Source organism: Saccoglossus kowalevskii, chromosome 5 (genome assembly GCF_978046115.1).
Source record: "Saccoglossus kowalevskii chromosome 5, keSacKowa6.1, whole genome shotgun sequence".
NCBI classification, from domain to species: domain Eukaryota; kingdom Metazoa; phylum Hemichordata; class Enteropneusta; family Harrimaniidae; genus Saccoglossus; species Saccoglossus kowalevskii.
The window spans coordinates 35,931,690-35,958,793 of NC_140645.1; the positions used below are offsets into that span (position 1 = coordinate 35,931,690).

Genomic DNA, 27,104 nt, shown 5'->3' on the forward strand with positions numbered 1-27,104 from the left:
TCATGAAAGTTCTGAGGATATGGTAGTTCCCTGGAGAAAACGGGCCTTTCTAAAATGAATTAATAACTATGAAGAAATTTAAAGACTTTTCAAAGATTTTTTTATTCTCCCTGTAATTGAAAGACAACTCAAAGACATTCCAGACCTCAAAAAATCCAAAGATTTTCAAAGGATTTCCCCAATGCTATGGACCCTGTAGGGTAATATTCTCCAAGCAAATGCCTCGCCTAAGGGGTCACCCCCCCAGGGCGATCACATGGTTGAGGCCATTCATCTCAATTGTCTTGTTTCTGGTGCAGTTCACAGGGATGTTTATGTACTAATCTAATTTTAGGACACATTTATCAACGTCACATATCAGAGCACTGGTACAAGAAATGTGAAAATGCTTTATTTTAGCACTAGTTAGTAGATGTGCATTATTGACACATAGACTGATGTAAATTGTCAATCTAGAAGTCCGTTTTTGTCCAAATGAGAAATAGAAATCATTCAAGACTTACGTTAAAATTAGTCTGGCAGGCTCCAGCTTGTGGAAGGTAATGCATTATATTCCAATTCATCTCAACTTCATACTAAAAATAGAAAATAATAAATATATAACAGACACTATTATATGACAGTTACCTTGTGGAGTGTGGCTTTATAAGATTATTACGAGGATACTGCAAAGTATGCACGAAGACAGTGCAGTGGGAGTATCGGCTGACACACAGGAATACACCGAGTGAATGCCGAAATCCAAAAAGTTTAGCGAACTTTTTTGTGTGGGGTCCAGTCAAACCCTGGGGAAGCCCATGTTTGTTTTTTATTATTAAAAGATGCTTATGCACATAATCATTCCATATTTGGAATTTGCATTTCCAAATATGGTAGGATGAAAATACTCAGTGCAAACCGCAAAATTATGGCACACTGTAACTTATGGCGTTACGGTGACAGATGTATGATAATATATTTTATTTATTACCTCGTCCTCTTCTTCTTCTTCATCTTCATTCAACTTTAATTCCAGTTCATCATTTTCCTCCTCATCATTAGGTTTGACATCATCATCTCCAACTGACTTAGGTAATTTCCCCTTAATTGCACCATAGTTAGCCTGAAAGGAATAAATTAATTAACATTATTATCATTAATTGCTGTTATAGTTAGAATTACAATTACAATCGTAATGTGGGTTGGGCACTACACTGATAGTATGTTGATTTTTTTTATTTTTTCTAATAGTCATGATAACTTGCACTGCACTGCAAATTAGGTTATAATGGTCAAAAGTCAGTTAATTACGTCATAATGGTCAAAAGTTAGTTAATTATGTTATAATGGTCAAAAGTCAGTTAATTATGTTATAATGGTCAAAAGTCAGTTAATTACGTTATAATGGTCAAAAGTTAGTTAATTATGTTATAATGGTCAAAAGTCAGTTAATTACGTAATAATGGTCAAAAGTCAGTTAATTATGTTATAATGGTCAAAAGTCAGTTAATTACATAATAATGGTCAAAAGTCAGTTAATTACGTCATAATGGTCAAAAGTCAGTTAATTACGTAATAATGGTCAAAAGTCAGTTAATTACGTCATAATGGTCAAAAATTAGTTAATTATGTTATAATGGTCAAAAGTCAGTTAATTACGTCATAATGGTCAAAAGTTAGGTTAATTGCGTTATAATGGTCAAAAGTTAGTTAATTATGTTATAATGGTCAAAAGTTAGTTAATTACGTTATAATGGTCAAAAGTCAGTTAATTACGTCATAATGGTCAAAAGTCAGTTAATTACGTAATAATGGTCAAAAGTCAGTTAATTACGTCATAATGGTCAAAAGTTAGTTAATTATGTTATAATGGTTAAAAGTTAGTTAATTATGTTATAATGGTCAAAAGTCAGTTAATTACGTCATAATGGTCAAAAATTAGTTAATTATGTTATAATGGTCAAAAGTCAGTTAATTACGTCATAATGGTCAAAAGTTAGGTTAATTGCGTTATAATGGTCAAAAGTTAGTTAATTATGTTATAATGGTCAAAAGTTAGTTAATTACGTTATAATGGTCAAAAGTCAGTTAATTACGTCATAATGGTCAAAAGTTAGGTTAATTACGTCATAATGGTCAAAAGTTAGTTAATTACGTTATAATGGTCAAAAGTTAGTTAATTATGTTACAATGGTCAAAAGTTAGTTAATTACGTCATAATGGTCAAAAATTATTTAATTACGTTATAATGTCCAAGACATTCAATGATGCATATAAGAGAGTAAATGTACAACAGATAAATAAACTTACTGGATCAAGCCATACTAAATGTTCCCAACACTGTTGAAATGAGATATCCACACTATGGAATAATTCTCTACTCTTAATACTATTTGTGATGTACTCAACATACGCAATAGCGTCTACAATGCGTCTCTTCTTCGTACAGATGATGATACGATTAAAATTAGCATAAACAATTGTTGATCCAAGGCGCTTGAATTCTGCCACTAACTGTAGGAATAACTTCTGCATCAAGCTATGCATAGTTCTTCGAAGAGCAGGGTCATATAATAATGCACTAGGGGATCGCAACCACCTAAGTCAGTAGGAAAATACAACAGATATGTGAATGAACTAATAGTTCTTTGAAGAGCAGGGTCATATAATAATGCACTAGGGGATCGCAACCACCTAAGTCAGTAAAAAATACAACAGATATGTGAATGAACTAATAGTTCTTGAAGAGCAAGGTCATATAATAATGAACTAGGGAATCGCAACCACCTAAGTCAGTAAAAAATACAACAGATATGCGAATGAACTAATAGTTCTTGAAGAGCAAGGTCATATAATAATGAACTAAGGAATCGCAGCCACCTAAGTCAGTAAGAAAATACAACAAATATGTGAATGAACTAATAGTTCTTGAAGAGCAAGGTCATATAATGATGCACTAGGGGATCGCAACCACCTAAGTTAGTAAGAAAACAACAAATATGTGAATGAACTATTGGAATCTGAATTAAAACCGTTTCTGATGATAACTTACCTATAGAACTGCATAATTTGATAATCGGCAAAAACATTCTTGTACGTTGTAACATCTCTCAACCATCCATGCACCATACTTTTCAATATTCTGTCAGATAAAAATGTTTCATATATATATATAACAAGTTATAATGCTTGAACACATAATTTAATGCTGGATGGCAGTCTACCAACAGTTCTGAAGTAAGACAATAGAACATTTTTATAACAATAATGGAGAACCCTCATCGACATATTGGATTAGGAATTAATCCTACGCAAGATGGTGTGAGAGCAGCAGACAGGCCGATTATTGAATGTAGAATCAAACTCCATTATTGTTATTATGATTTGCAATCAGAATGTGTTAGTATTTATTCCATGTGATATCACATATTTGGGCATGTTTTACAAACAAAAACCAACTAGTCCATAGTGTAAGACACTGTGGCTCATGAACCTGAATGTAGGTAACAGACTACGTTAAACCCCAGACTAAAATACGCAAAGACAACACATCACAACACCGGAATTTCATTTTTGAATTTAACTTCAAAATGTAGTGCAGATTGAAGGCCTGTGGAACACACACTGAATACAGTGCAGTACTTACTTTAATGCTACTGAACACTGTGCAGTACTTACTTTAATGCTACTGAACACAGTGCAGTACTTACTTTAATGCCACTGAACACAGTGCAGTACTTACTTTAATGCTACTGAACACAGTGCAGTACTTACTTTAATGCCACTGAACACAGTGCAGTACTTACTTTAATGCCACTGAACACAGTGCAGTACTTACTTTAATGCTACTGAACACAGTGCAGTACTTACTTTAATGCTACTGAACACAGTGCAGTACTTACTTTAATGCCACTGAACACAGTGCAGTACTTACTTTAATGCCACTGAACACTGTGCAGTACTTTCTTTAATGCCACTGAACACAGTGCAGTACTTACTTTAATGCCACTGAACACAGTGCAGTACTTACTTTAATGCCACTGAACACAGTGCAGTACTTACTTTAATGCCACTGAACACAGTGCAGTACTTACTTTAATGCCACTGAACACAGTGCAGTACTTACTTTAATGCTACTGAACACAGTGCAGTACTTACTTTAATGCCACTGAACACAGTGCAGTACTTACTTTAATGCCACTGAACACAGTGCAGTACTTACTTTAATGCTACTGAACACAGTGCAGTACTTACTTTAATGCCACTGAACACAGTGCAGTACTTACTTTAATGCTACTGAACACAGTGCAGTACTTACTTTAATGCCACTGAACACAGTGCAGTACTTACTTTAATGCTACTGAACACAGTGCAGTACTTACTTTAATGCTACTGAACACAGTGCAGTACTTACTTTAATGCTACTGAACACAGTGCAGTACTTACTTTAATGCTACTGAACACAGTGCAGTACTTACTTTAATGCCACTGAACACAGTGCAGTACTTACTTTAATGCTACTGAACACAGTGCAGTACTTACTTTAATGCCACTGAACACAGTGCAGTACTTACTTTAATGCCACTGAACACAGTGCAGTACTTACTTTAATGCCACTGAACACAGTGCAGTTTCGTCATAACTGGCTAACTGAGCTGCTGCATTGGTGCCACCAGTTACCATGTCTTCTAAAGACGTTTGAGGAATGACATCAAAAGCAATATTTCCAGCACCACCTTCCATTTCATTGATATGATGAGACTGTAAAAATGAAGTCAATTGTATTTGTACCAGTTGTTGTTATCATGAAAAGCAAAAATGACACATATCACAGTCACATAATATATATCTAGCGAGTTGTGTGCATACATGACCAAGATCTGGAATGGCGAAAATAAATTTTAGCACTGAAAATTTCAGCACATGAAGATGTATGATATATGCGTGAAGCTTGAATGTGATTGGCCCTGGCATGTCTGAGATATAGGTGAAAATAAATTTGATTGGTCAAGCAATGTCTGAGATACAAGTGTGGACATCAGCATGTACATACAGAGAAGAAATTATAAGTCCTTGTTTTCATGTCCAACAAGATCCCATAAATTTCTATATAATTTGTATGCATTTTTTTACACTAAAATGGCTGCCAAATAGCCATTTTGAATTGGATTCATGCACATACATGTGCAGAGGCATGCATGAATGTATAGATGAACACAGATTTAAATCTACACGTTGTTGTTTCAGGATGTTAATATAAATATGTTGGCATAACACACCTGTAATAATGTATTCACAGCTAAACTAGCAATATCCAATTCTACACATACAGAAGGATAGCAGCCTGGATTGTTAACTTCAACACTGCTTTCTTCAAACTCCATAACAAGTCTACACAGACACAGACAATATATAGCTTTATATATTTCCTATTCAATAATAGATGTATTTATTACTCAGACAGGGGTTGAAATACTCTGGTGCACACTGTACTATGCACATAGATTATTAGCTAGTGCAAGTAAACTCAAAATATAATGTGCACACTGCACTATGCACATAGATTATTAGCTAGTGCAAGTAAACTCAAAATACAATGTGCATGCTGTGCATATAGAAATTAACATTTTCTCATTATATTCACTAAGCCTAAATTAAGTTCAACCAATATTGTAAGATAACTCAGAAAAAGCAAATTCTTTCGTGATAACATCTATCGAGAACCCATAAATTTTATTAAAACTTTAAAAGTGGTACATTTCACAACAAATTAGTGCAGGTAAATTTCAAATTCAACATGCACACTGTGCATGCAGGGAAAAAATTCTATTTCAATCCCTGTCAGATCAATCAATTGGCAATGTTCTCTAAGCTAATACACAATCTTGCACAAAATCCAAGTGCACCTGGGTTAGTGGTATAAGTTAATTACGTTATAATGGATCAAAAGGCAGTTAATTACGTTATAATGATCAAAAGTCAGTTAATTAGGTTATACATTGTAATGGTCAAAAGTCGTTAATTACGTTATAATGGTCAAAAGTCGGTTAATTATGTTACTCTGGGTCATATAACTGGTTGAGCCATATGATATTTGTTGTTATACAGCAGATTTGCATGTTAATATACAAACCTATTATCATCTGATTCCTTTCCACCAAGATCTGGCCTTTCACTTGGTGAAGCCCATAAGATATGGTTGTGTTTCAGAAGATATCGAGCAAAAAATAAATCCGCACCAAATAACCCTGCATCTGATGGAAGATTTCCGACAGGAATATGAAAGTAACGACTTTGTTCCAAGTAATTCTGAAAGAAATGATAAGCATATTAATTTTTGTAAAAACAACAAAATTATTGATGAATATCTGATTTTGGATGGATAGATATACTGGTTTCAAACTAATGGTGTCTGTTTATGAACAGGCAGCCCAACAAGAACATCTCATCACATTATCCTTCACAAGACCAGACCAAGAAGTCCACATAATCAATCAGAAACCATACCAACAAGTCCACATCATCCTACACAAGACCATAACAACAAGTCCACATCATCCTCCACAAGACCATACCAACAAGTCCACATCATCCTACTCAAGACCATACCAACAAGTCCACATCATCCTACACAAGACCATACCAACAAGTCCACATCATCCTACACAAGACCATACCAACAAGTCCACATCATCCTACACAATACCATACCAACAAGTCCACATCATCCTACTCAAGACCATACCAACAAGTCCACATCATCCTACACAAGACCATACCAACAAGTCCACATCATCCTACACAAGACCATACCAACAAGTCCACATCATCCTACACAATACTATACCAACAAGTTCACATCATCCTTCACAAGACTAAACCAACAAGTCCACATCATCCTACACAAGACCATACCAACAAGTCCACATCATCCTACACAAGACCATACCAACAAGTCCACATCATCCTACACAATACCATACCAACAAGTCCACATCATCCTACTCAAGACCATTCCAACAAGTCCACATCATCCTACACAAGACCATACCAACAAGTCCACATCATCCTACACAAGACCATAAAAGAAGTCCACATCATCCTACACAAGACCTTACCAACAAGTTCACATCAACCTGTACAAGACCATACCAGCAAGTCCACATCATCCTACACAAGACCTTACCAACAAGTCCACATCAATCTGTACAAGACCTTACCAATAAGCCCACTACTTACAGCTACGATGTAATCAACATTCATATAATGCTGTATAAGTCTTCGTGATCCTTGTCTCTGCCAGTCAAGCACACTATACAGTGATTCAGGGTCAGTAACATGAACACGCACCAGGGGAAAATCATCAAAAGATGACATCTTACTCACGATATCAGCATTATCTGAAAAGTAATTGATAGTGGTTTTGTTATGTTATGTATATTTACACTGCATAATAAGATGGTCCTACTATTAACTGCATTCAAGCAGCATGGCTATGATAACATCTGACAGAATACTCACCATACGATGACTGAATAGCAATGTACGTAGCTCCTCTTTTTTCATCCTTGTACGAGATCAGTAAATGGTTTATTGCTCTGTAAACCTGTAGGGCAAGATAACAAAATTTAAGCTCTGTCTGAAGGAATAGACATCCTATTTTTCACACAAAAAGCTTCCGATATCAATGTAATGTACAGAAAATGAAGTTGATAGTTTAAGCACTTGTGCTGAACGTTTTGTAAATTTTTTGCTGGAGATCCAAACTGGCATCTAAACCACATGACTCTTCATTTTTTTTCCAGTGTGGAGATGTAACATAACAAATTTCAAATCAATCAGATAACTGTAGCATCAGTGAGAAACTACTTCCTGTTTGGAATAAATTCAAATAGAGGTCAAACCATGTGACAATGGGTTTTGCAAACTTTAATGACCTTTATACATAGAAGCTAGTAAACGAATTACAGTGTTATGTATTGGTTCTGAAGAAGAAGAAAAACATTTTCTGTAATTTTTCGATTTTCCAATATGGCTGTGAAGGTCACACACAAAAAATGTAGTAATATATAGTAATAATGCTACAATAAAACAATCAGAGTTTCCAGGCCCTCAGAAAGGGATAACAAGCAGCCTATCGGTTGAGATAGCTCCGCTGTTAGCATGCACATTTCAATTAAAGAACTGAAGACATCATTAGAAAATGAACAATAGTTATAGTATCAAAGCAATCGAACTTACAGTTTTTAACAAGAAGTCGAAAATATCACTTTTTACCAAAAATGACAAAAATATTCACCAAAATTAGAGAATTGAAGATATCATCACGAAATGAACAAATCTGAGAAAGGTCTACATATAGTATCTATATATGTAATATCAAAGCAATTGAACTATTGGTTTTTAACAAGAAGTCGAAAATATCACTTTTTACCAAAAATATTCACCAAAATTAGAGAATTGAAGATATCACAAAATAAACAAATCTGAGAGAGGTCGAACTTGCGGTTTTTAACGAGAAGTCGAAAATATCACTTTTACCAAAAATGACAAAAATATTCACCAAAATTAGAGAATTGAAGATATGATCATGAAATGAACAAATCTGAGAGAGGTCTACCCAAGGTACATATACACCAAGTATCAAAGCATTCAGGCTTGTAGTTTTCAAGAAGAAGTCAAAAAAGTAAAACATTGACGCGGACGACGGACAATCACTCATATGATAAGCTCCACTCGACAAAGTCGACAGCGGAGCTAAAAATGGTCACATCACGTTTAATTTCAATCCAAGATGTGACTGATCAAAATAATTTTTTCGTAAGAAGCTCTGATCAAACATTATATACATATATACATTATACCTGTTATATGAGTTATATCAGTTGAAGCATTCATGAGAAACAAAATGCCCAAACTGTTCGAAATTTGGGGGAGAAATATAAGATTGCAGCCAAACCACGTTACTGATCAAAATTGTATAAAGTATTTCCCTCAGAAGAAGCTATGGCCATACATGTTATCGTACTCGACCGTGATAGCGCCCATGCCCTGCTAAGCCCCCCCCCCCCCCCCCCACTTTTAGGACATTTCTATTTTTGAGTTCACATTATCTGCAAAATATTCAAATGCACAAAATGTAAAAACTCAATTGTGCTGAATATGAGAGTCAAAAACGGTTTAGTTTTAAAACAGTGAAATGATTGGAACTCACTTGTCTGACATCTTTCTCTACTCGGATTTCAAATGTATGATCAGACGGAGGAAGGAAATCCTCATCAATATCACCTCTAGTCACCCTACAATATAAGACAGACCAGTCATTATGTCAGTTATCTTAAGACAGTATGCCTGTGCGTAATAGGAGGAACAGGTCATTGTCAAACAATGAAAAGCATAGTCAGATTATGTGTAAATACTAGGATATTGGGATAGTATTTAGCATATTAACTACAAATGTGCATGAAACAGGTATAAAGACTAAGTTTGAATGAAATTGTCAGTTTGGAGAAAAGGCATGCTCCAGAAACTGTTAATGACATGTCCAAATCTTGATTTTTGGGACAAATAATGGCTGTCAGTTGAAGGTCAACAAAATAAAACAAAGCGATATCCACATGTATGTACCAAATTAAAACCCAATCTGTAAAATCATTTCAGACTGTAAAATGAACAGTACACTCATAAAGAAAGAAAAAATGGCCATCAGTCCGCCATTTTGAATCGAATCACAAAAAATAATGATGTGCATCAGTAACTCACCAGGACTGATGTCAATGAATAATATTGGTGAAGGCATGTCCAAGAAACGGTTGATTTTTGTTGTTTTTTGGGACAAAAATGGCCACCAGTCGGTCAAAAGTCAACCAAATCAAATATAAATCTATGTGCACATGTCTTTCATTATGACTTGTCTTTGTACCAGCTTTGAAGAAAATATGTCCAGGCCTTTCTGAGAACTGACGACGGACAAACTGAATGCAAAACATAAATCCCTGTTTCAGACTACATCCAGCGGGGACTAAGGCATTATATAGCAATTTAATGTGCTGTTCCAGTGTCAATAAGACCTGGTTGAACACACACGCTTACGGATCTCAACCAAGATTCTCTTAAAGTCACATATATTAGTAAATCAAATTCTGAAAATCAGTTGAAAATTGAGTTTGTATACTCATCAAATATTTTAGTTTACTTTAGTTTAGTTTTAGTCCAGGTGAAATTTAAACTTGGGTCCAATGATCATGGAAGAAAAATAACTTACATGGCATTTCTTTCTGCTTGGTACATAGCTGATAAGTTTGGCATTTGATTGGTTCTCACAGTATCTACGACAAATACACTCACTTTCTTACTGGTTGGGAAGAACAGTCCTAACATCATCTTGTTGTTACTGAAGGAGATATATGTGAGATATAAATATATACATGAATTGCCACCTACAACCTGTGATCTGACATGGAACATAAACACCCACCCACAACCTGTCATCTGACATGCAAGTGATTTGAATAAACAAATATACAATGTAGTACTTACGAGACATTTTGATAGAAGTATATTCTTTTGACACTTCCTGGGTTTAAGTAAGAATACTGCGCCATAGTCTTAAACTCAAGATGATCCAAGTCAAACGTGTCTGAATCCTGCAAAATGATAGTTGGTTCTTTGAGATAATATATGGTATTGAGAAGTGATGATATTTGTTTAACTGTATAGCAATACTGCATGTAATCTCATGAGGCATGATAATAAGTCAATCGGTAATAACCTATGTGTAAATGTATTAGTTTCATTGTCAAAATCTATAGTGATCACAGGTGTTACTGTGTGTCAAAGCATAACATGGATCAAAAGTTATCCCAGGATATAAATTTGAATACCAGAACTAAAAAAATAGGAGACTCCAGATATCACAGCTGCTCATAAAACAAAGGAAATTATTTACCTTTCCAGTGAACATTCGGGCATGATGTCTATTCACAGTTGCAATGCATCCAAGTTGAACTAAACAGCGGAAATCTGGGGGTACATTAGTTTCATAAACTCCATCCACATCTGGTGAAGATAAATCAGCATTCAATTCACTGAAAAGAAAGACATGAGTGACTAAAAATAGTATACATAAACAGGTGCACCAAATTCTTGCATGTAAATAATGTATTCATATACTAAACATATATGGTAAGTAATTGAACCGGACACAAGGTACATGTAGATAATATATACATAAACTAAACATATATGGTAAGTAATTGAACCTGACACAAGGTACATGTAGATAATATATACATAAACTAAACATATATGGTAAGTAATTGAACCAGACACAAGGTACATGTAGATAATATATACATATACTAAACATATATGGTAAGTAATTGAACCAGACACAAGGTACATGTAGATAATATATACATAAACTAAACATATATGGTAAGTAATTGAACCAGACACAAGGTACATGTAGATAATATATACATAAACTAAACATATATGGTAAGTAATTGAACCAGACACAAGGTACATGTAGATAATATATACATATACTAAACATATATGGTAAGTAATTGAACCAGACACAAGGTACATGTAGATAATATATACATAAACTAAACATATATGGTAAGTAATTGAACCAGACACAAGGTACATGTAGATAATATATACATATACTAAACATACATGGTAAGTAATTGAACCAGACACAAGGTACATGTAGATAATATATACATATATGGTAAGTAATTGAACCAGACACAAGGTACATGTAGATAATATATACATATACTAAACATATATGGTAAGTAATTGAACCAGACACAAGGTACATGTAGATAATATATACATATACTAAACATATATGGTAAGTAATTGAACCAGACACAAGGTACATGTAGATAATATATACATATACTAAACATATATGGGGTAAGTAATTGAACCAGACACAAGGTACATGTAGATAATATATACATAAACTAAACATATATGGTAAGTAATTGAACCAGACACAAGGTACATGTAGATAATATATACATATACTAAACATATATGGTAAGTAATTGAACCAGACACAAGGTACATGTAGATAATATATACATATACTAAACATATATGGTAAGTAATTGAACCAGACACAAGGTACATGTAGATAATATATACATATACTAAACATATATGGTAAGTAATTGAACCAGACACAAGGTACATGTAGATAATATATACATATACTAAACATATATGGTAAGTAATTGAACCAGACACAAGGTACATGTAGATAATATATACATATACTAAACATATATGGTAAGTAATTGAACCAGACACAAGGTACATGTAGATAATATACACATATACTAAACATATATGGTAAGTAATTGAACCAGACACAAGGTACATGTAGATAATATATACATATACATATATGGTAAGTAATTGAACCAGACACAAGGTACATGTAGATAATATATACATAAACTAAACATATGGTAAGTAATTGAACCAGACACAAGGTACATGTAGATAATATCTGTAAATCCCCCCCCCCCCCCCGTGATCCCAGTTTAACAGATACTCATGGGATTTTTTATGATCATGAATAAAGAACAGTATATAGTATGAGGTTATTACGAAGATACCTCAAAATATGCATGAAGACAGTACAGCGGGAGTTTCGACCGACACACAGCAGAGATTGATGCGACGGCGTACTGTCTGAGTGCATACTTTGAGGTATCCTCATAATAACCTTATTATTATACATCTTTTCCTTCCAAGGTTATACCATGGGAATGCCAAAATCCAAAAAAGTTTAGAACAGAATCAGCGAACTTCTTTGTGTGGATTTCGGTCAAACCCTGGTGGCAGCCATGTTTGTCATTATTGTTATTAGACGCTTACACGGGTAATCATTCCATATTTGGAATTCGCATTTCCTAATATAGTAGGATGAAAATACCCCGTAAAATACCGCAAATTTACAACATGCTGTAATGTATGGCATTACGGTGACAGATGTATAATAATATGTTCTATCTTTGGGTTAAATGGAACCTAAATCTATCATCCTATCTGTGGAACAAAAATATATAAAAAAAAAATTAAAATAATGAATTTTGCAGAATAATGAATTGATGACATTATAAATGAAGCCAGATGACACTTACTTGGCATGCTGTCTGTAGAGAAACTCTGGAACACTGTACTCGTATAGATTCAACACTAAGGCTGAACGTGGTAAAGTCCTATTAACTTTTCTCCATACTGACAAATATGAAATGGATGATATTAGATTAGAAACGCATCGCAACCTTGAATTGCACATAATCTTTCAAACAAAACTACAACTTACATGCCCCTTCAGTAGATTCCTTGGGTGTTCTTTGATTGACGTAAAATCTTCTTGGTACGTTCAGCTTTATAGCATGCAGATCATGACCAATCAAAGCCCATGCTTTGAAAACACCAATATTATTGGTTGTTGCAATCTGAGAAAGAATTAATAATTAAATTGCCTGTTGACTTACTTCAACATAAGTCTGTGGAGGCTTTAGCAGGCAGCTTGTATTAATTTTCAGATGACGTATGTCACATTTTGGTGGTGGTGTTTTAGGCTTGGTTAAATAGCACCTGGTGGAGTAGTAATGTAATGTGATTGGTCGAGTGGTGGCCGCCTGGTCCTATACATTGAGACGAGTAAGACAGGCATTTGGCTGGCTACTTGCTAACGAAGCAGCGAAGAGTAAACACACTAAATATTGTGTGTAGTAGTAGTTTGCCATCATAGCCATGCGATGCTGGCAGATATCAAGTTATGAACTGAAGCCTGTGCAAGTCGTGTGAAACGCATTGTGTTGTAACTGACAAGTGAGTAACGTAAATTTGATGACTTTTAAAAGGTGGTGTTCAATCGTAGGTAGTTTACTGAAAATTTGCAGTCACAGAATGTAATTATTGTCAGCTTAAAATCGTATGTACAACATATACGCAGGATATTTCTGCTGTAAATGCTACTTTTTTTATTAACTATTGCGTTCAGCTAGGTTAGCTGAGGTGTGGTGGTCGGCACACTGAGTAGTAGTAACTTAGTAATGTCAAGTTTCTACAAGATTTGCTGGGCCATGGTGTACAGATTGGAACTTACTGTTAGGTCTACGTTTCTCTAGCACTACTGTACGGCGAATGTACGCACATGACGAGCAGATATCTAGTCGATATTAGCAAGGTCAATACAGGAAACGGAGAGAGAGAGCTCTTTACGTCGCCGCGGACTAGTCAGTTATAAATGTTTTAATGTGGAAACAAGTTAGTACTGATAATTAATGCTGGTAAGTAAACTTACTTGCACAATCTGCCATGGCATATCTAAAATAGATCTCGCTGTTTTACGAAGGAATCCACCAATGCCTGTATTTGGACCACTCCTTATAGCACCGCCTCCAGTGTCATCACCATAATCAATCCTTCGTCTCTTTCTATTCTGTCTTTGCTTAGCTTGTAACTGCCACTTCTTTTTATGGTAAGCTAACCAGACTTGCTTTTCTTCCTGTCAGTCACAAAAATAATGTAGCATAGAATTCAAACATTTCTTCCAAAATGTTACAGGATTTAAAAATTAAAACTGAATAACATTTTTTAAACAAAAATCAAAAGCATGAAAAAATTCATGTAATCAAATAAAATGTGATTTTAAATGTACTGTAAAATACTTAATTTTCGCTATTTTCGCTGAAGGAGTGATGCAATGAAAATAAAATCTAGCGAATATACTTTTTTCCTATATTTTAAAATAAAATGACCAAAAATCAATACAACCGCTGGGTGGTTGGTTTCCTGACATCGTTTCTTGAGTCTGGCACGTACCTATGATAAGCACTTGTCATTCCATACAAAACACACAAAAAGTCTTTTCTGCGAAAATTAATTCCAGCTAAAATAAAGTATTTTACAGTAATACAAACTTTATGTCTCTCAGTCACATACCACACAAGCTCTGTTGTACAACTTTAGATAATAAACATTATCAAATTCATTAATTCTGGCTGACTGAAATTCATACCCTTGATTTTCCAAGTGGTGGAGCTGGACCAAGTACATCCCTCCATGATTGTGTTAACTGCGAGTCATCCGTTGATAGGCGTCTTTTCCTTGACACAGATGCAACAATTGTATTTTGTGTGGTTTGTCGTACAGTTCCACTATCTTCAATATCACCTATCCCACAATCCTCGGTAACCATCTCTTCCTGCAATACAACACAATAGAAGGGTAATTGATTACATGTCACATTGATTAAGTGTTAAAAAGAATAAGATACAAACAAGTGAGCCAAATCAAAATTGCAGGAAGGTTCTCAGGTTTGCCACCAGCATGGGTATTGAGGTAAGGGAGTTTGAGAAAAACAGTGCCATCATCAATTCCAAGCAATACAGATAGGCCCAAAAAAAAATTGTTTTGTTGCCCTCAGCGACCGATCGAGAAATATGAAATATCGGATTGAGTTTTTTATTTTTTTTATTTAATAGGCCCAAATATTAAAAACTCACTATTTTAAACAGTAAAAAAATGTTTCCTCTAAAAATTACGATCCCAGACCGTTGTTTGATCCCCGGGGTCACCGGGGAATAAGTGGCGACTTTGAACCTCGGGTTGATCTGTATTTAAATATTTAAAAAAGACTGAAAGAAACAAAACTTTGATTTTTGTGTTTAATATCTAGTATGCGTTTGATTGATTCCCATATACCTCGACTATTTACGATACCCTTAGTTTTCACGAGTTTAAAAAAATTCGCCCGACCGACCCAATTTTTCAATTTTCAGACTTGAGGGCAACATAAGTTTGTTTTGTTTTTGGCCTTATTGTCATGTCACTTCATTTGCCAATACAAACCTTTTTTTTCTGTCTTGGAGCAAACATTTCATTAATTCTCTGCTGCTTAAAGATATCATTTTTTTCCAGTAACTTTTTATGCAGCCAGTCAGGATGAGCTACTCTAGGTACAGGGTTTGACACCTGCAAAACACAAACAAATATACACCGACTGTGGTGAAATAACAGCCACTATAGGTACAGGGTTGGATACCACATGTCGGAGGGCAGCTATGATGGTGATAATCTTACATGTTGGAGGGCAGCTATAATGGTAGTATTCTTACATGTTGGAGGGCAGCTATGATGGTGGTATTCTTACATGTTGGAGGGCAGCTATGATGGTGATATTCTTACATGTTGGAGGGCAGCTATGATGGTGATATTCCTACATGTAGGAGGGCAGCTATGATGGTGGTATTCTTACATGTAGGAGGGCAGCTATGATGGTGGTATTCTTACATGTAGGAGGGCAGCTATGATGGTGATAATCTTACATGTTGGAGGGCAGCTATAATGGTAGTATTCTTACATGTTGGAGGGCAGCTATGATGGTGATATTCCTACATGTCGGAGGGCAGCTATGATGGTGATATTCTTACATGTTGGAGGGCAGCTATGATGGTGATATTCTTACATGTCGGAGGGCAGCTATAATGGTGATATTCTTACATGTTGGAGGGCAGCTATGATGGTGATATTCTTACATGTAGGAGGGCAGCTATGATGGTAGTATTCCTACATGTAGGAGGGCAGCTATGATGGTGATATTCCTACATGTAGGAGGGCAGCTATGATGGTGGTATTCTTACATGTAGGAGGGCAGCTATGATGGAGGTATTCTTACACGTTGGAGGGCAGCTATGTTGGTGATATTCTTACATGTTGGAGGGCAGCTATGATGGTGATATTCTTACATGTTGGAGGGCAGCAATGATGGTGATATTCTTACATGTTGGAGGGCAGCTATGATGGTGATATTCCTACATGTTGGAGGGCAGCTATGATGGTAGTATTCCTACATGTTGGAGGGCAGCTATGATGGTGATATTCTTACATGTCCGAGGGCAGCTATAATGGTAGTATTCTTACATGTTGGAGGGCAGCTATGATGGTGGTATTCTTACATGTAGGAGGGCAGCTATGATGGTAGTATTCCTACATGTCGGAGGGCAGCTATAATGGTGATATTCTTACATGTTGGAGGGCAGCTATGATGGTGATATTCCTACATGTTGGAGGGCAGCTAAAATTGTGATATTCTTACATGTTGGAGGGCAGCTATGATGGTGATATTCCTACATGTTGGAGGGGCTCTAAAATTGTGATATTCCTACATGTCGGAGGGCAGCTATAATGGTGATATTCTTACATGTTGGAGGGCAGCTATGATGGTGATATTCCTACATGTAGGAGGGCAGCTATGATGGTGGTATTCTTACACGTTGGAGGGCAGCTATGATATTATTACATATTCGAGGGAAGCTATAGTAGTGGTGGTATTCTTACCTGTTGGAGGGCAGCTGGAATAGTGATAATTTTTTGTATAGCACTCCCAAGTCGTTCTATGTAGTATTCCCAGTCTAATATCTGTACATGTGAATGTATCAACAATTAGACAAAGTAATGTCATTGAAACAGAATAATTTTAATTTGGTAGAGAGTATATTAATCATGGTTGTTGGATAATACTGGCATATAAAACATATATGCCATTTATTTGCATTTCTGATATCAAAGTCAGATATACCTGGCATACTTTACATTTTTTCAATTAAGTACTAACACTTACATTTCTGATATCAAAGTCGGTTGCTGCAGGCATTTTTAACCATTTCTTTAAGTAGTGTCTTTTAACACCGGGTTCAGCTTGAAAGATTGCCAGTGGAATTGCTCTTTCTGTCACAGGTGCCCCTTCAGGTTTTTTTGCAATTATAAACTTGCAAGACAAGCCTTTGTCTTTCACCATTTGATCTCCTAAAAACTAATATATTAAACATGGTTTAATAATATTCAAATATAATATATTCAAATAATATTCATTGCAGATAGCACTATACATTAAAAAAATTCATGTGAGGAAGTTAAATTACCAACTTATTTTCCTCAAAATACAACAAAATTTTCAAGAGCTTACAAAGTAGAGCTTAATATCAAGAGGTCGCAATAAAAACATGGTGTTCAAGTACATCCATTAACATGAAACTAACCTCAGGTTTTTTCAATCCACAACCATCCAGACATTGATAGTGCCCAGTATACCTACCTCAGCCAATCTTTTAGCAGTACTAATAGAAGTAGATTTCTGTGATCCATAATCTTCTAACTTTCTTGACATACTTCTGTTTTCTGATATTAGTTCAAACAGCTCAGTATCTGGCATATTTGCAGCCTACAGGCATAAGATAACAGATTAGTGGTCACTGGATAGAATAGGATGAATGACTAGTGATCAATGAGCAATAGGGGATGACAGATTAGTGGTCAAAATAAGCGAATGAGAGATTAGTGGGCACTGGATATAAAAGAATGAGAGATTAGTGGTCACTGGGCATGAGGAGATGATGAATTAGTGGTCACTGGGCATGAGGAGATGAAGGATTAGTGGTCACTGGGCATGAGGAGATGAAGGATTAGTGGTCACTGGGCATGAGGAGATGAAGGATTAGTGGTCACTGGGCATGAGGAGATGAAGGATTAGTGGTCACTGGGCATGAGGAGATGAATGATTAGTGGTCACTGGGCATGAGGAGATGAAGGATTAATGATCACTGGGCTTGAGGAGATGAAGGATTAATAGTCACTGGGCATGAGGAGATGAAGGATTAGTGGTCACTGGGCTTGAGGAGATGAAGGATTAATAGTCACTGGGCATGAGGAGATGAAGGATTAGTGGTCACTGGGCATGAGGAGATGAAGGATTAATGATCACTGGGCTTGAGGAGATGAAGGATTAATAGTCACTGGGCATGAGGAGATGAAGGATTAGTGGTCACTGGGCACGAGGAGATGAAGGATTAGTGGTCACTTGGTATGAGGGGATGAAGGATTAGTGGTCACTTGGTATGAGGAGATGAAGAATTAGTGGTCACTGGGCAAGAGGAGATGATGAACTAGTGGTCACTGAACATGAGGAGATGAAGGATTAGTGGTCACTGGGCTTGAGGAGATGAAGGATTAGTGGTCACTGGGCTTGAGGAGATGAAGGATTAGTGGTCACTGGGCTTGAGGAGATGAAGGATTAGTGGTCACTGGGCATGAGGAGATGAAGTATTAATGTCCACTTGGCATGAGGAGATGAAGGATTAGTGGTCACTGGGCATGAGGAGATGAAGGATTAGTGGTCACTGGGCATGAGGAGATGAAGGATTAGTGGTCACTGGGCATGAGGACATGAAGGATTAGTGGTCACTGGGTATGAGGAGATGAAGGATTAGTGGTCACTGAACATGAGGAGATGAAGGATTAATGGTACCAGGGCATAAATAGATAAAGGATTAGTGGTCACTGGGCATGAGGAGATGAGGGATTAGTGGTACCAGTGCATAAATAGATAAAGGATTAGTGGTCACTGGGCATGAGGAGATGAAGGATTAATAGTCACTGGGCATGAGGAGATGAAGGATTAGTAGTCACTGGGCATGAGGAGATGAAGGATTAGTGGTCACTGGGCATGAGGAGATGAAGGATTAGTAGTCACTGGGCATGAGGAGATGAAGGATTAGTGGTCACTTGGTATGAGGAGAAGAAGGATTAGTGGTCAATGGGCATGAGGAGATGAAGGATCAGTGGTCACTGGGCATGAGGAGATGAAGGATCAGTGGTCACTGGGTATGAGGAGATGAAGGATTAGTGGTCACTGGGCATGAGGAGATGAAGGATTAGTGGTCACTGGGCATGAGGAGATGAAGGATTAGTGGTCACTGGGCATGAGGAGATGATGAATTAGTGGTCACTGGGCATGAGGAGATGAAGGATTAGTGGTCACTGGGCATGAGGAGATGAAGGATTAGTGGTCACTGGGCATGAGGAGATGAAGGATTAGTGGTCACTGGGCATGAGGAGATGAAGGATTAGTGGTCACTGGGCATGAGGAGATGAAGGATTAGTGGTCACTGGGCATGAGGAGATGAAGGATTAATGATCACTGGGCTTGAGGAGATGAAGGATTAATAGTCACTGGGCATGAGGAGATGAAGGATTAGTGGTCACTGGGCTTGAGGAGATGAAGGATTAATAGTCACTGGGCATGAGGAGATGAAGGATTAATAGTCACTGGGCATGAGGAGATGAAGGATTAGTGGTCACTGGGCATGAGGAGATGAAGGATTAATGATCACTGGGCTTGAGGAGATGAAGGATTAATAGTCACTGGGCATGAGGAGATGAAGGATTAGTGGTCACTGGGCACGAGGAGATGAAGGATTAGTGGTCACTTGGTATGAGGGGATGAAGGATTAGTGGTCACTTGGTATGAGGAGATGAAGAATTAGTGGTCACTGGGCAAGAGGAGATGATGAACTAGTGGTCACTGAACATGAGGAGATGAAGGATTAGTGGTCACTGGGCTTGAGGAGATGAAGGATTAGTGGTCACTGGGCTTGAGGAGATGAAGGATTAGTGGTCACTGGGCTTGAGGAGATGAAGGATTAGTGGTCACTGGGCATGAGGAGATGAAGTATTAATGTCCACTTGGCATGAGGAGATGAAGGATTAGTGGTCACTGGGCATGAGGAGATGAAGGATTAGTGGTCACTGGGCATGAGGAGATGAAGGATTAGTGGTCACTGGGTATGAGGAGATGAAGGATTAGTGGTCACTGAGCATGAGGAGATGAAGGATTAATGGTACCAGGGCATAAATAGATAAAGGATTAGTGGTCACTGGGCATGAGGAGATGAGGGATTAGTGGTACCAGTGCATAAATAGATAAAGGATTAGTGGTCACTGGGCATGAGGAGATGAAGGATTAATAGTCACTGGGCATGAGGAGATGAAGGATTAGTAGTCACTGGGCATGAGGAGATGAAGGATTAGTGGTCACTGGGCATGAGGAGATGAAGGATTAGTAGTCACTGGGCATGAGGAGATGAAGGATTAGTGGTCACTGGGCATGCGGAGATGAAGGATTAGTGGTCACTGGGCATGCGGAGATGAAGGATTAGTGGTCACTGGGTATGAGGAGATGAAGGATTAGTGGTCACTGGGCATGAGGAGATGAAGGATTAATGGTACCAGGGCATAAATAGATAAAGGATTAGTGGTCACTGGGCATGAGGAGATGAGGGATTAGTGGTACCAGGGCATAAATAGATAAAGGATTAGTGGTCACTGGGCATGAGGAGATGAAGGATTAGTGGTCACTGGGCATGAAGAGATGAAGGATTAGTGGTCACTGGGTATGAGAAGATGAAGGATTAGTGGTCACTGGGCATGAGAAGATGAAGGATTAGTAGTCACTGGGCATGAGGAGATGAAGGATTAGTAGTCACTGGGCATGAGGAGATGAAGGATTAGTAGTCACTGGGCATGAGGAGATGAAGGATTAGTGGTCACTTGGTATGAGGAGATGAAGGATTAGTGGTCACTTGGTATGAGGAGAAGAAGGATTAGTGGTCACTGGGCATGAGGAGATGAAGGATCAGTGGTAACTGGGCATGAGGAGATGAAGGATCAGTGGTCACTGGGTATGAGGAGATGAAGGATTAGTGGTCACTGGGCATGAGGAGATGAAGGATTAGTGGTCACTGGGCATGAGGAGATGAAGGATTAGTGGTCACTGGGCATGAGGAGATGAAGGATTAGTGGTCACTGGGCATGAGGAGATGAAGGATTAGTGGTCACTTGGTATGAGGAGATGAAGGATTAGTGGTCACTGGGCTTGAGGAGATGAAGGATTAGTGGTCACTGGGCATGAGGAGATGAAGGATTAGTGGTCACTTGGTATGAGGAGATGAAGGATTAGTGGTCACTGGGCTTGAGGAGATGAAGGATTAGTGGTCACTGGGCATGAGGAGATGAAGGATTAGTGGTCACTGGGCATGAGGAGATGAAGGATTAGTGGTCACTGGGCATGAGGAGATGAAGGATTAGTGGTCACTGGGCATGAGGAGATGAAGGATTAGTGGTCACTGGGCATGAGGAGATGAAGGATTAGTGGTCACTGGGCATGAGGAGATGAAGGATTAGTGGTCACTGGGCATGAGGAGATGAAGGATCAGTGGTCACTGGGTATAAAAGCATTATCCATGTCTTATGATTATTTAAACAATAATTTACTCATTGACAAGCATACTTTGCATTCCATAATGTGCGAGGCGTATGTCATGCAAAGTGTGCTTTCGTTCATTATGAGCCACCGGGGAGTACATTATTATTATTTATTTGCATTGGCAATGCCAGTTAATTTTCATTAATTAATTTGGAAGAAACGACCGAAAACATTCAACAGAATCGCGTCTACATTATATGGGCCTTGTAATCTTTATACTGTATATAACGTCAACACGTTCACACAACGATTCCCATTCACACAAACAAGCACAATACAGTGTGCACTGTCATTTCAACATAACATGTATACAAGAAATAGACAAACTTGGAACTCCCTATCTTACATGATGTTAATTTTGCGATGATCAGTGAATCAGTGATGTGTTGATGGATTGAAGCTCGTAAACCAGACAGCGACAACTTGCTGTAATGCACCCCATCTTGCTTGCGAGCTGAACGATATAATTCCAGCAGCAATTTGGCCAGCAAGCTCAACGACAGGAAGGTCTTCAAAATTGGTGGCATAACACGTACTCCCCATTTAGTCTGGTGTTGAGTATTTTTTTAATTTCTTGCATTTTCAAGCACATTTAACTGAGATTCGTCCACATCGATAAAACGGGCCGTCGTGTTTGCCTTTGGCCAGACAACAATTTGTGTTTGTCATTATGGCGAGAATGACATTTTTTATGTAAACAAATAATTATTTTTCATATAGCTCAGTTTTCATTTTAATCGTTTTCACCCCATAATTTCCCTTATTATTAAATGCCCGTCTCTATATTTGTTTTCCAAACTCAACTTTCTATTCTTATACATGGTACGGGGCCTTGATGCTCAATAATGCAATACATTATCGCGAATAATCTGTGGCAATGACGTCATAAAATTCGCTGGTATTGACAATGCTATAATAATAAAATATATAGGACACTATCCATATTGACGTTACTTACTTTACTGTACAACACATCCAGCCAGTAATCAGCCACTTTAGCCACAGCACCATAGCACTCTTCCAGCACTGTGCCTTTAAGAAAAGCTTCAAACACGGATGACTGAAATATCTTGATTAGTTGAAGTTCTCCGTTACGTTTTACTTCAAAACCTTTCAATTCAGCCAAAGAACCATCAAAGTTGAACACAGCATATCTGAAAAATACAATTCATTGAAAATGACACAGTCCCTGTAAAATTTTTGAAAGTTCTCTTTATGCTCATCATATTAAAGCGGAGGTGTTGTCGCGAGCATGTCTTTGAAACTTGAGTCCCAAGTGGCGTAAACAACAGATGGTTTATTTACATCAAATTCGAACAACTAAACAGACGAGGAGTTTACTAGTGAACACCTGTTCCAACATGAAATACTAGGCACATGCAAAGAATGAACAGAATTATAAGTCACCGAATTGGGACTAATCCGTACATATCCGGGTAAGAGCCCATGCCTGGACAAACGCCCCCCCACACACTTTTGACACAATAAAGAAGTTAAGGTCATATCCGGGCACATGCCCAGGGGGTCTTATTCTACACAAAAAATAAGGTTGACTGTGGTTGTATTAACAGTTGACTTTCTTGAAGTCTGTCGTGATGCTTATAAAAATTCTTTAAATATAATTGTTAATTGCGTAAAACAAAGGGTGAACGCGAAATAGCTGTGACAGCTTTTTGCCTTAAAGACAGCACGTTCACCATTGATTTTTTTCAGAATCATAACAGTCAGCAAGTCTATAAAAATATATATTAAACTAGCAGAAACGGTAGTTCTCTTTTTGAAATATGTCATGGCCCTAAAAAGGGCCGGCCGTTTGGTTTGTGCTTCCTTAGAAACGATTCAAGCAAACCGTGTAAGGAGAGCCGCTAAGCAAGTGTCGCACTCGTTCGGCTTTAGCGTCGTCGGCAATGAAACGAATGTTGCAATATTGTAGCAACCTGTACCTGGGGGAATGGTTGAAATCAAGTTATTTGGGCTTTGTAAAATATTTGCTAGCAGCTTGCGAATCCATAACTGGGGCCAGCAATTTTGCAATGTCACGTCGAAGACTGCCATTTTTTTTACCATCTTTCATCATCGGTATTGCATTTCTGTCATGAAAACTATTCTTCTGTTGTTGGATAAAAAAATCACTTCGTATAGTGATACATTCCAACCGCCGGAACTTGCTGAATGATAACTTCCATCGTGATTGATAAGCGTTGAGTCTGATAAGAAAGCAATGTCACGATTTGACCTTTATGATGAAATACTAGTAGTGATGTCATTCTTAGCCAATCAGTAAAGCAGATGCATAAAGGTCAAAGATGATTGCCATACTGTAAACAAAAGCATCGTGTGCCATCGCAGCAGAGCAACCCCATTTCACTTGAAAAGTGCCAAGCTGACAGACTGCAAAATCCGTGGATTAAAAGTGCTAAGTACAAATTGTGTGGGACGATGTCGACGAACTTCAGGAAGAAGTTGTAGGGATTTTGTTAGACGGCTACAGTTACGCCGACTTGGACTTTGAGGGTTTTGAGTTTGACGAAGATGGCAATGAACGTACAAATAAATTTCTGAGAAGTTTTTTTAAACAGCTATGAATTTTTATAATTTTTACTGTGTAAATTTGATCTTGTGTGACAGTTGATTTGTAATTTGTCGAGACCGGAAATTATTTTTCGCAGTTTAACCCCTGACATTTTAATTCATTTTGAGTTCAAGCGTATTGGGCGCGTTTGTCGGCGAGAAAATTCTAATTCAAATGATTCCTCACTGTCGATTTTTATTATTTCTGGTTTATTTGTCACATTATAAGCAATACATTAATTTTGTTTTACTTCTGATGTTGCATATTGTTCATTTATTCCCGTTGCATCTTTTCATTTGCCGTTCTATTCCCTGTCGCAGTTCGATCTGCGTGTTGTCAATTTTCGTGAATTTTCGGGTTTTTTTGCCGGGGATCTCCTGGCAAACACCCACCCCTATTTTTTGGCAATTTTCCATGTTCAGGACCCTGGGCATATACCTGGATAAATTCTGTAACAAATAACATAGATTTTCAATTACATCCAAGTTCTATACCAAATGTTTAAATTAAAGAGGGAAGCGGTGCGCCCAACTATAAAAGTCATACAACCCAACAACATACCAAAAATTTAAAAAATTTTTAACTTTTAAATTATTTTTGAAAAACGGCCGGATTTTTAGAATACAAAATAACGATAAATTTTGGGCGAGTAGATTTTTTAGAGTAAAAATTCAACAAATATAAAAGTTGGGTTATATACAGTTGCAGAAATAGACAAAATATGTGAGCAATTCCTAGAGAGATCAAAATTTTGGAGGGCAATAAATTATAAAAATTTGCCAAATAATTAGGTCATTGGATTTTTAGAGTAGGTGAAATTTTGGAGTTTGTACGTTAATTATTTATTGAACCTAGAAATTCTGTTAGCCATACAGCAAATGTAGTTTTATAATGTCTTTTCAATCACTGTCAAAAAACACACCTCTTCTTCAATTTCTTGCCTTCTTCTTTAGATGCTGGTAAAATCATTGCAAGATATGGACCATCTACTTCAAAAAAGATAGAGTTCTCACTTCTAGCTATATACGTTAAATGACTTGGATCTACCAACTCCTGATATTGATCATTAGTGAAAATATCCTGCAATATAAAAAACATATTATACATCTAAGCGCCAAAAATAATTCACTGCACATTTGGTCAAAACATATTTTCAGTGTTCGACACTCAAGCTGGTCCTTCTATCCCAATACTAGTAAATTTCATTCAGGACCAGTAAAAATGCGTGGGTGGAAATCCGAAGGACTCTAGTTATTTTTACCCGTAAAACTCCCATGAACTCATTGCAATCCACTTGTAATTCAGAACTTGCGTACCGCTAGTTGTACACAAACATTATTACCATTTGTCATTGCATTTTAATTTGATAATACAATAGCTGTCATGAGTACAGTAACATGTCTCGGTACAGAGTACATATAATAGCGCTCTCATTTTCTCCATTGATGACTCGCTGTTTGAGAGTATTGCTATGTAAATATTTTCTTTCTTCAAGTCAAAATAATAAAGGCGAAAATAGACCACTCTTATGAAAAGTAGAAGGACCAGTAATTTTTTTGTGGTATAGTATTTTTCAGCTTCACTAGCCCTACTGGATAGTGATGAACTTTCTTAACTGTCTAACCCTGATTTGCATTCCAAATTTTCTTTATGTGTTGAACATTGACACGTTCTAGATTGTCAACATCACATTCACTCACTTTAGTTTGCTGACAACAGACGTGACTGTAATACGAATTTCACTTAATCTAAATTTCCATGCCAACCTGAACTTGATAAAAGGTTTGCATTTTGAATCTCTCACTAAATCATTATGATTTTATAATGTCCCCATACTTGTTTGTTTGGGATGGGTACTTTAAGTCAGGGTTTCAATTAAGTTGTCACTCTTTTTAGCACCTACAAGGTTACCACATTTCATTCTCATCGATAAGAAACCATCATTCCTAAGTATTAACATTACACCAAGTTACCAATATTCATTAGAACAAGCCATGCATGGCACAGTCCCTGTTAGTTATCAAATTTAAGATATACAGTTTTGTTTACAGTAATATAGCTGGAACATACAGATATCAGGAATATGATTATGATGATTGTTTAAAATGATTGACATTTGTATCTGATCGTCAAACGAGTATTAAGAGATATTGCTCTGGAACAGCATTAATTAAAACAAAATCAGTCATTTTGAATACATGTATAATGAATATATAAAATTTTAACATAATCAGTCAAAGCATGTCAGAGATATGGCACTAGAACCACATTCATATATTACGTAATGGCTGCCAGTCAGCCATTTTAAACCTTACATGTATCTGAAAAACAAAATGATGTGCATCAAGGTCCTATAATGTCCAATGTATATACATGTACAAGGTTTGAACAAAATCTGTAAATAGCCGA

The 27,104-nt window shown here is 37.0% G+C and overlaps 1 protein-coding gene across 1 annotated transcript in view; it reads right to left on the bottom strand.

The window, feature by feature from the left end:
* LOC100367259 (DNA polymerase epsilon catalytic subunit A-like) overlaps positions 1-27,104 on the bottom strand; it is a 74,952-nt gene that overhangs the window by 12,794 nt on the left and 35,054 nt on the right. Inside the window, exons 21-43 of the mRNA XM_085499371.1 lie at positions 25,618-25,775; positions 23,082-23,277; positions 18,119-18,244; positions 17,645-17,836; positions 17,362-17,442; positions 15,874-15,996; positions 15,041-15,226; positions 14,324-14,527; positions 13,334-13,469; positions 13,149-13,245; positions 10,928-11,066; positions 10,519-10,625; positions 10,244-10,372; positions 9,194-9,278; positions 7,501-7,585; positions 7,219-7,379; positions 6,113-6,288; positions 5,259-5,370; positions 4,586-4,740; positions 3,032-3,121; positions 2,290-2,578; positions 971-1,102; positions 504-575 (exon numbers count right to left, since the gene is read on the bottom strand). Coding sequence (XP_085355497.1) covers positions 504-575; positions 971-1,102; positions 2,290-2,578; positions 3,032-3,121; positions 4,586-4,740; positions 5,259-5,370; positions 6,113-6,288; positions 7,219-7,379; positions 7,501-7,585; positions 9,194-9,278; positions 10,244-10,372; positions 10,519-10,625; positions 10,928-11,066; positions 13,149-13,245; positions 13,334-13,469; positions 14,324-14,527; positions 15,041-15,226; positions 15,874-15,996; positions 17,362-17,442; positions 17,645-17,836; positions 18,119-18,244; positions 23,082-23,277; positions 25,618-25,775 — 3,231 coding nt within the window. The remainder of the gene's footprint in view (positions 1-503; positions 576-970; positions 1,103-2,289; positions 2,579-3,031; positions 3,122-4,585; positions 4,741-5,258; positions 5,371-6,112; positions 6,289-7,218; positions 7,380-7,500; positions 7,586-9,193; positions 9,279-10,243; positions 10,373-10,518; positions 10,626-10,927; positions 11,067-13,148; positions 13,246-13,333; positions 13,470-14,323; positions 14,528-15,040; positions 15,227-15,873; positions 15,997-17,361; positions 17,443-17,644; positions 17,837-18,118; positions 18,245-23,081; positions 23,278-25,617; positions 25,776-27,104) is intronic.